The sequence below is a fragment of the Ooceraea biroi genome, chromosome 14 (assembly GCF_003672135.1).
Source record: "Ooceraea biroi isolate clonal line C1 chromosome 14, Obir_v5.4, whole genome shotgun sequence".
Lineage (NCBI taxonomy): Eukaryota > Metazoa > Arthropoda > Insecta > Hymenoptera > Formicidae > Ooceraea > Ooceraea biroi.
This window is the reverse complement of record NC_039519.1, coordinates 3,419,172-3,429,504: the sequence shown is the minus strand read 5'-3', so window position 1 is coordinate 3,429,504 and position 10,333 is coordinate 3,419,172. Positions and strand designations below refer to the sequence as shown.

The 10,333-nt window shown below is 40.7% G+C and overlaps 2 protein-coding genes across 4 annotated transcripts; one reads left to right on the top strand and one right to left on the bottom strand.

Moving 5' to 3' along the window:
• Window positions 1-430: 430 nt before the first annotated feature.
• LOC105286827 (17-beta-hydroxysteroid dehydrogenase 13) lies at window positions 431-2,653 on the top strand. 2 transcript variants are annotated; one of them, XM_011352071.3, is made up of 7 exons: window positions 431-834; window positions 1,111-1,284; window positions 1,375-1,551; window positions 1,644-1,793; window positions 1,901-2,160; window positions 2,294-2,419; window positions 2,494-2,653. In XM_011352071.3, the coding sequence occupies exons 2-7, from the start codon at window positions 1,141-1,143 to the stop codon at window positions 2,558-2,560; spliced, it is 924 nt and encodes a 307-aa protein (XP_011350373.1). In that variant the 5' UTR covers window positions 431-834; window positions 1,111-1,140; the 3' UTR covers window positions 2,561-2,653. The 2 variants fall into 2 exon arrangements, with proteins under 2 accessions (XP_011350373.1, XP_011350368.1); XM_011352066.2 differs by lacking the exon at window positions 431-834 and adding an exon at window positions 841-943.
• A 265-nt stretch (window positions 2,654-2,918) lies between these two features.
• Window positions 2,919-9,768, bottom strand: LOC105286821 (symplekin). Of its 2 annotated transcripts, XM_011352053.3 has the most exons (16): window positions 9,400-9,768; window positions 8,658-8,854; window positions 8,345-8,578; window positions 7,978-8,264; window positions 7,669-7,898; window positions 7,408-7,593; window positions 6,870-7,315; window positions 6,373-6,645; window positions 6,084-6,267; window positions 5,753-5,994; window positions 5,484-5,662; window positions 5,250-5,410; window positions 5,023-5,158; window positions 4,519-4,883; window positions 4,260-4,337; window positions 2,919-4,136 (listed from the first exon to the last, which is right to left on the bottom strand). In XM_011352053.3, exons 1-16 carry the CDS (start codon window positions 9,451-9,453, stop codon window positions 4,050-4,052), a joined length of 3,339 nt encoding a protein of 1,112 aa, XP_011350355.1. In that variant the 5' UTR covers window positions 9,454-9,768; the 3' UTR covers window positions 2,919-4,049. The 2 variants fall into 2 exon arrangements, with proteins under 2 accessions (XP_011350355.1, XP_026830652.1); XM_026974851.1 differs by having other exon boundaries at window positions 7,408-7,898.
• Between the last annotated feature and the right edge of the window lie 565 nt (window positions 9,769-10,333).

Below are 10,333 nucleotides of genomic sequence, written 5' to 3'. Positions count from 1 at the left end.
GTTAAAAACTTGCATTTGTCTTTTCTAACTTTTTTCCATTTTGAATATAAAGTCCTGTAGAGCGGACTTTCTTTCTATCTATACTTTATTTGTGGAAAAGGATTTTTTATTCTGCACAAGCAATAAAGAGAATTTTCGAAACTGCAATTACCATCGCTATAGTGAAAAAATAGTTCACTAGCAACTCCAGCTTCCCCTTAATATCGTTAAAAAAAAAGAATCAGCCTCATGAGCTTCTAAGTATTTCTGAAGCGAATCTAAATCACTCGAGGCAACGTTACCCGAGCATTGCGCAATCTTGCGGTCTCCGAAACCCGGCGTTCCGCGGGCTTATCACCGCTCGTCGCACACGTCAAGAGTATACTCGACAAGCGTGATGGCTCGCGGCCACCAGTAATGCCACGCGATGCATTTTGCATTCGCGGGGTTGGCAACACGTGATTTGCCATCATCCATGCGCGCATTTCGTACCTTTTCTAGGTGCGCACGTTTCGCATCGCGAGAGCGTTGTTTTCGTATAGAAATTCGGTACTCTGGAGCACGTTATTCGATATTTCTCAACTTTCTCAGATCTTCCTTAGAGGGCTGCACCGGCAGGATCACCGAAAACCACCCTCAACGGTCTCCAGGCAGGAGTGCTGAGAGGACAGGAGGGGATGTCGAGCACGATGTGATAGACCTATCAATCGCACCAGGGCCATTGCACTCGGTTTTAATCGGGAATACACTCGGCGCACTCGGCGATTTTGGATAATTCGAAGACTGAAGTGTCCTGCCGGGCGGGTAGTATGATACGGCTTATCAGAGTTGACGAGTAACGTCGCTTGATAGAAGGTGCATATATACCTACTGGTGACGTTTCACTCGTTCAAAGTTCGAGATACTCGGATTTTTTGCTACTGCTTCTAATAGCTAGATAAATATATAGAATCCTGAGAAAATGGTACGTGCGTGACGATTCTGTTGTATGTTGCGTGCGTGTGAGGAAGTCTGTTTGATGTGTATATAATGTTGTTATCGTGATGACACTACAATGGTTGTTCCCATTGAATCTTGTTCTTATATCTGTTAAGCGATCGTGGAAGATAATGTTTGTGCTCCTCCTTGCAGAAAAAGGTTGGAGACATCTGGCCACCCAAGATGCTGCTGAAAATATACTCGGTGTGCGTCCTGATACTGGACCTGGTGATGCTCTTCGTCGCCATAGCCGGCACAGTTTTGATCTCGATGTACAGGCTGTTCAAGCCACCGTCCTTGAAGAGTCTCCACAATGAAGTAGCCATGGTAACACGTCGCAGTATTATTATCTGTAGCGAATTCTACAGAGAGAATTATTTCCCATCATAAATGTCCGTCACGTCTGTTGTAATCCAGGTGATAGGCGCGGGACGCGGAGTGGGTAGAGAACTCGCTTTGCAGTTGTGCCAGTTTGGCGTCGCCGTCGCTTGCGTGGACAATAATGCCGAAACTTGCACTGCCACCGTGCAATACGCCCAACGCTTGCATGGAATCTGTAGGAGGTACCAGTGCGACGTGAGGGACAAGTACGCAGTACGTACAGATACCCATCCTTATTTCTAAGCCACAATAATATTGTTCCTGGTCTTTGGACGTTATTGATGCATTGCTGTTCGAATAAACAGGTTGCTCATACCGTGAATCTCATTAGGGATGAATTGGGAGACATTACGATGCTCTTCCACTGTTGCGGTTTGCCCAGTCCACGTGCATTGGTGCAGGAAACATCAGCTGTGAAAGATGTCATGGATTTGTCGGTTAACAGTCACTTTTGGGTGAGCATTCATCGACAGACGTTTCATTCACGCATATGTGTAGATGTAGTCTTGATCTACGTGAACTCATCAGGAGACATGTGATCTATAATGGCATTTTCTGGTAGCTGCTAGATTCAGTTCTACCCTGCATGCAACGTGCTGGCAAGGGTCACATCGTGATGCTGTCCTCCGTCGCTGGTCTCTCAAATGGCACGAGCAGTGGTGGGACGAGGGTGCCCCTGTCCACTGCGCAGTTTGCAGTCCAAGGATTGGCGGAATCGTTGCACATGGAATTGAGACATTCAAATAGCAACGTTATCGTGTCACTGGTTCACATCTACCCGTTCATCGTGGGGATGGAGGCCGCGAAGGATATACGTTTCAGGTATCGAGCGCTCTAGAATTTTTATGTTCAACTCGCAACACACACGTAAAATTTTTATTATTATCATGGGAAAGATACATGGTTGTTCTGGGCTTATGAATTTATTTATGAATTTCTGGAACACATTTTGCAGAATACCAAGTTACTTTGGTACGATGCCCGCCGCGGAAGCCGCGAGACAGATTTTGGATGGCGTCCGTCGGAATTACATAGAGTTCAGCGTGCCGGGATACTTGCTTTACGTGGGACACATACTTAGGTACCTTCATCGCATTTTTATGAGCATATAGTTGGGATAAAAGTAATATTAATAAGTTTCTTATATATTTTCAGGATCCTTCCGAAGAAGGCATCTTTTATGCTGCGAGACTTGTTAGACTCTGGAGTTGATTTTGCTTAGGGCTACGTACAAATATATCTTGTTGTGTAATGTTAATTGCGATATCAGAGTGAAGTATTTTTGAAGAATAATATTAGAACTTTTCAACAGAGATAGGTGCTATCATTTAAACAAATTTTGCTATACCATTTCATGAGACAATATTTCTATTGCTAATATACGTATATACATATTACATATATTTGACATTATATATATATATATATATATATATATATATATAATGTCAAATATATGTAATATGTATATTTATATATAATATATATTTTTTGATAAGACTGTTTTACTATATTTTACTTAATTGTTAAATGAACGTTTTAAGAGGAACAATGTACGTGTAACAAACATGATAGCTTAGTATGTAAGAAAAAATATTTTATTATCTTTTACACTCGCAGATTATATATATCTATCAGGAAAAAAATCTATTACTTTCCTGTGATACAATATTAAGTCTAATTGTTTTTTACATATATATTTTTAAACTTGTAATTAAGTATTATAATGACTAATAGATAATGTAATACATGTATATACAAACTGCATCATATATATGAGACTAACTAGTTATTATTAGTTCAAACTTTTTACACAAGCAATCCTGTAGAAAATCCCGACATAAAATAACGTTTACATGATTATTTCCAAATAAGATAATTATTTAGTAATCACAATATGCAACGGTACCTTCCAAAAAAATTTGGCAACTTGTGTTGTCACGCCGTGAGTGTCTAATCTTGTAAGAATAACTATGCAAAGCTTAATTATTTTTAAACACTGTTAAGTTTCATTAAAAATATCAATCTTTCAATTTAACCTTGCTTAATTTTTCTCAAAACATTGTGTGCATTTTATTTGAAATGTATTTGATGGATATGGCTTTATGTCGATCTCATAATTCATATTTTGTATATATATATATACACGCACATGTACAAACTGCTTTAATTTTCAAAGAAAGATCATCGTGAATATCAAAAATACTCATATTCGAAAACTAAATATTTCACAGATTATTATTGATATTTTAGTATCGTTATGATACTACTTAAATTTGACAAGTCAGGCATATTTTATTCACAATAAATACCGAGAGAGATATATAGATAGCTATTGCGCTAAAATGTCAGAGAATATAAAAGCCAGCGAAATAAATGTCAAATCAATCGTCAAAAGTATCATTAGATATTTAGAAGTTATCTAAATCATCTTATTGCTGTCTTGCTTCAGATTAAATCATCTACCTTTACCTAAACCGTGTCTGTGTCTGACATTAGCGCCAAGTGTTTGCTAATAAAGTCTCAAATTTAAAGATCGTATTTAGCGTCAAATGGAAACTTTCGTCACTGCAATACGTAACTACTGCACTAGACTTGTGAACGGATGCGAGAAAACTGATTTGCTGCGCATTTACAGAACGGATTCGTCGACATAAGGATACACAAGGTGGACGAGGCTTCTGATCCTAACCGAACGGAATGACTTTATGCTAATCTAAACCGGGAGGAGCTGGTTCTGAAAGATCAATTTCCATTGTATCTGGTTTTTGATCATTCGAATAATCACCAGGCGGCGCCTGAAAGAAATCGATGGAAGAGATGTTTGGAGATCGAGTATCTCAATATATTTATTTTAAAGAAATAGATTATATAAGGTCTCAAAAAGTGGTTTTTCTTTATGTACAAGTATCTTTACTCACAATATCAAACTCATCGTGCATGTCACAGGGTACCTTACCCTGTATCACATCCATTATCGATTGCGGAATGTGTGCTTTCTAAAACAGATGAAAAGATTACGCTTCTTTGGCAATATTATTCGTACTAAAATTTCTTCGTCTCTTCTACACAAGGTACTTACATTCAACATATCGCGCTTAGTTTATTTAATGATAATTCGAAAAAAATTTTAATTACATCTAATAAAAAGAAAATCTCAAAAATGCATTGTGGACTTACCTGATTCTCGGTGAACGCCTCAACGTGATCTAGTAAGGGGGCACGCAAATTGTTGGCCATTCGCAGCGCCTCCGCCAATTGCGCCGCTGGTAGTTGCAGGATAACGGCGAAACTTTGCGGTTGCGTGCGCTCGCAGCACTTGACGAAGCCTACCCACACTTTCGGCTGCTTCCACACCTGCTTCAGGATCAGGCGCTGAAGTATGTTCATCACGAATCCGCTGAGCCTGGGGTAAAGGGACAGGCTCTGTATGACCGTGCGCATCAGTAATGTTGGTAGCGGTGTCATTTCCATAAGATGCTGCATCACCACGGCGACCGTTTCCTGCGTGTAGACCTGCTTCTCGTTGAAGCAAAGCGACGTTGCTGCAGACAGAGGGAACTCATTGAATTTACGTTGATATAATATAATAAATTAATTAATTAATAAGTATGAAAAATTTTAAATTGAAATATAATAAATATATAAAAATAGAATAATGCTTCGCACGATAGCGTCATCTACCTTTGATAACAGTCTTCAGCTCAGCCTTGCTGGGATCTATGTTGTGCAAAGCTATTAACAATTCTGCGGGTGTAATAGGCGACGTATGAGGTACACCGCTCTCATTGTTGTGCGTTCCAAGCAATCTGGTGAACACCTGAAAAATACATATATACATATAAGTGATTCGCAATTATATGTTTTGAACGTGCTCAAGACAAAAATAATAAGGGGGTACTTTAAGTTACCTCTTTTACAACGATGGGATTTAGTTTAATTAATTTTGGAAGTGCGGCGATCACTTCTTTCTTCGTGAGCCCGTTCAGAACGGGTATTAAGAATCTCACATCGGAGACTCTGGTCTGATACAGTTCTCGTACCCTGGCTACCAATTCCGCACTCGGAGCAGCTGCAAATGTCAAAATGATGTAAATATAATAATACTAACTTAATGTTACAAAGTAACTTGAATGATAACGTACACTTTTCTGTAAGAATATGTATGATTCTCGTGACTAGAGTTTCGGATCCCTTCGGGCAGTTCTCGACGAGTGCCAACAGCTGCGGACTACCCATGCCTAAAGATCTCACTGGCCCTTCCACTAGTCTTAACACAATCCGCTTCACGTCTGCTCCCATCGATGTGTACACTCTCGCCAATCTGTAATTGCAATGTTAAGAATGTAGTTTTCTTTCCACAAAATAATTTATGTGTATTTAATAACAAAGGCAAAAATATTGTCACACTTACTCGTGAATGAGATCCTGATGCTCACTGAGAAGCGCAAGATACAATCCTAAACAGGCACGCGTGGTTGAATCGCTCCACTGATTTTCAATCTGCGGCCTGCCCCTATCCTGCCCGAACACGATCTCGGGTGGGTTGTGCAGGCGCAGGAAGCCCAGATACAGAACCGCGTACTCCTCGATCAGCTTACTCAATTCTGGTCTGCTGTACAACTGGCAGACCAGCTGTATCGCAGTCTCTCGTATCTATATTCGTGCGAACGTAACAGTTGACTTTCAAGTTAATATAATAAAATATAATTTTAATAACTTTTTAATTTTTTAATTTCTCTTACCGTATTGTTTTCATGTCCAGTGTGGCACAATAAAACGTTCAGGAATACCAGTTGCTTCGTTGGCCTACGCACTACCATCTCTTTCAGAAGTTGCAGCGGCGCGAGACCTCTAGTTTCATCAGACGAGATCAGTTTCAAAGCTTCCACCGCGTCCTCCGTTATCAACGGCGCTTCCAGATACAATCTTTTATTTAAAAAAATATGTTGATTAAAATCAAGTATCGACGTAAACGATATCATAGCTTCGTACTTTATCCGATATAATTTTGCAAAAATATTTTAACATTACCTGGATAACAAAGCATCACGATCTTTACCCTGAACCGAGTCAATAGCCGAGACTAAAGTACACAACAAAAAGTTATACGCCTGATGCGGAGCTTCTTGAGGCTTTGTACACAGCGTGGTTCGTCTCTGGAATCCCTGCAGCAATGCGTATTCCTCGTATAGCCAACCCAAAGCCAAGTCCAATCGGTTTCGCATGTCGTCGGTGATGTAACGTAATACGGCTTCCTTGATGTAAGGGTTAAAGGTAGCTGCCAGTGTAGTCAAGATTTTCGATCTGAAATGCAGCGCAAACAAAACTATATCTGTTTCCATATCAAAATACTAAAATAGTGTATGAAAGACAAAGAAGCAAGAGGCAAAGAGCAGAAAACAAGAAGCAAAGAGCACATTGTAGATTGGCCTTTATGGAAACAGATATTTTTCGTAGATATTTTACGCAAACTTCGACGTTTGTCGTATTTAAATTACACCGTCAGAGTATATCGCACAGCGCCATACCTCACAGGAGACACGCCGCCAAGAACGGCGGTCTTCTCCGAGAGCAATATTCTGTTGACTGCCATCAGCAGCATACGCTCTTTGACCTCCTTCGGAAGCGGCTTCGTCACTTCGCCCAACTTTAACATCTTCAGACGATTTCGCGCTTTCGCGAGAGACTTCTCGTGAGCCTCCAACGACGCTTTCGCTTCCTTCTCCTTCTCGCGATCCTTCTCGCGTTTACGCTCGCGCTTCGCCTCGGCCACGCTGATGGTGGGATTTTTAATTAAATCCTCCATCACCGCGTCCTCGTCTTTGGCATCTTTCTTGTTCTTCTTCGCCTTCGTCTGCTTGATCTGCATCGCTAAGAGTTTAGCGATTGTTTGACGTTGTATATTGATGTCAGTGGTCGCGGAGGGTTGATATTCCCTTTGGAATATAGTAGTCATCGTATCCGGAACCCATGCCTATCAAATATCACCATTCAATGGGATGATGTGCACTGATTATTTTTTATTTTGCATGAATATGGATTGGAATTGAAATTCGTAATACATACCATACTGTCCATCACTAAATCTGTCGCAATCTCTACGCTGAGCCTCTCGGCAATAAAAGTTTCAGAAAGTTCAATTAGTTCTGGTAATTTAGGCGGGGGGACGGGAGTTGGCACCGCTTCCGCCTCGTCGGCTATCAAAACGTTCTCGATTTTCACTCGTTTCGCCGCGCTGGCAGCTGCCGCCTCCTTCACGCGAGAGAAAGTATCGTTAACAGCGGTGCGTGCGATGAAAAATATTTCTTCCGATAAAATTCTACGTACTTGTTGGCGCTTCTTCATCCGACGCACGTCCTCCGGTTTCGGGTAAGCCTTGATAATCTCCTGCTCCTTCGCGCCGAGCTGAGTCAGTTGCTTCGCTATGGTCGAAGCATATTCTATGCTGGCGGGATGTTTCATCAGGCCAAGCAGCGTAAGCTTCAACTGCTTTTGCACGCTGGTTACTTGAGAATCGGACAGCGTCGGCGGTAAATCATGCTGCAGCCTCTGTAACGCTGCGCATCGCAACATCGATTATTAAAATTATCGCTAAAAAGATATGCAACGTGAGAGAAAAGCGCACGAAAAGCATACCTTGGATCACATTCGGCATGAACTGTGGCCTCATTTTGGCGATCAGTGCCAACGATCCCATACATGTCATCAAGTTGACACTGCTGACATGCGGAGACCCGTGAAATTTAATCAGCAGGTCCATAACATGATTCGCCTCTTCTTCCAACTTCCGCCTACGAGCTATCTTCAGCGTCAGCGGAATGTCTTCCAGAGAAAAGTCATCGGGCTTCTTTGGACAGTCGGGATCCGGATAGGTTTGTATTAAGACCACACCCTCAAGAAACTTGACGGCTTGTGTCCTTATTCTGAAACGCGTATTAAATATTTTGATATATTAAAATTAATGACGACATTATCTTAGGTCTCTTCCAATTATCTCGCTCACCCATCGTTATCACTGTCAATCATGTTTATGATCTGAATTTTAAGAGCACTTAGCTGCGTCCACGCCAACTCCATCTCGGGCGTGACAACAGTGGCACTGGCGATCCATTTAAGGGCAGCTCTCAAAATCCTGTTGCTCGCTCTGAGAGCTCGCTTGGCTACAACCGGAGCTTCGTCCGACGCTAGCCTGAGGAGTATTTGGACTATGCGAGGAATTGCCTCTGAATGCTTTATTCTGAAAATAACAAATAATCATAAAATATTCTGCAAATGTTTTGCAAAGATAACATAAGGAATTAGATGTTGATAGTAACCCAGCTTCCTCGATGAATCCCGTAACAGTCTTTCTGACTTCGGCACTCCTATCTAGTGAAAATTGTAGCACATCATCTAAATAGAGTTGTAACAAATGGGGCTCCTTATTTAACAAAAACTCTTGTATCTTGCACATATTTGCTACTTTCACATCTTCGGTGGTACTTATGGAGGCTTCATTTAACCATTCAACAATCTGCAAGGGAAGAGAATAATAAGATATTATATTAGATCATTCAAGTAGATTAGATTAGATCTCTTATAACTGAGATATTGCGATATTAAATTACTCATTGTTTAAATATGCTAATTTTAACATAAACAATCTCCCATTTATATACTATAATCTTAAACAATTTTAAACAAGAGTAGCTATCGTATAAAATTACTATCAAAGCAAATGTTTCAATATCTCTCCTCTCTGCAAAATTTTAAACATTTTATTGCTATCAAGACAGTTATCAATTAAATAAAATTGAACGAGGAATACACGCATATCTTTCAATTCTGCAAAATTTGTATAACGATATTTGCCATCAAGCAAATGCGTGCAACTCTATCACCGAGATGCAGAGAACGTAAAAATAATTCTCTTTACATTCTCTTGGCTCAGTACGAACGCGTATTTTGCAGAGACGCATTGTCGATCGACAAGTTGAGAGATCAGTTCGCCGATACGTCAGTTGAATGCAGACGCTGCGATCGATAGCGAAACGACGGTTTCGAGGTTACGTCACTGACCCGATCGTCCGGTCCCTTTTCCGGCTCGGATCTTCTGTGCAAACGTGGATCCATCGTATTTACATAAACGAGCGACAATGAATTATTACACGGCCAATTGTATGTACGTTGTATGGAATATGTTACAGAATTTATACGCGCCCAGGCGCGAATCTATCGCGCCACGTGTGTTCCATAGATCTGCACTGTTCGACAATATATTAATATATTCGATACGACATATAATGGACCCGTCCTCGCTTTACTCAGTGTCCTCTCTTTCCCTCTCCGATATTATATAATATAAGAATATTATAAATCTGGAAATATCAACGAAGTTTTGCGCGATGCGCCAGAAGCTGCTAAAAGCTCAATCTCGCCGCCATCTTGGCATTACGGTCCTGTAGTCCAGTTAGCACTGCGAATGCTACAAAACACTTTCCATCCTTCTTTTTGCTCGAGCGGAGGAAAAGGATAGAAAATGTTCTGAAGCATTTGGAGCTCCGACTGGATCGCAGCCATGGTAATTTGTAACTAGCGTAATTTTTTTGGGAGGTTGCACGGCTGGCGCGAAGATTTGAACGCGAAACTTCGTTCCTGTCGCATTTCACGCGTATGTGTGTATTGTTTCTCAATTTTTGTTCTTCTCCTAACGTTGGAAATATGAATGATTGTACAATTTGTCCGAATTATTAAAATCAATTACGAAGATCGCGATAACAGAGTTGTTAAATGTCTATTTAATATCAAGGCGTAGTCCTCATGCGCCATCTTTTATTTTACACTGATCGATTTTTCGATTTCGTACTTCTTATGCTTATGGGGACAGATCTTTAGCCGATCTCTGACCGAAAAAGAACATTATACTGTTACAAATATTGCTCTTGAAGAAACTACGCACGTTTGTACAAACACGCGTACGCGTATGTGCAAATGCAAAAGGCCTTCACGAAAT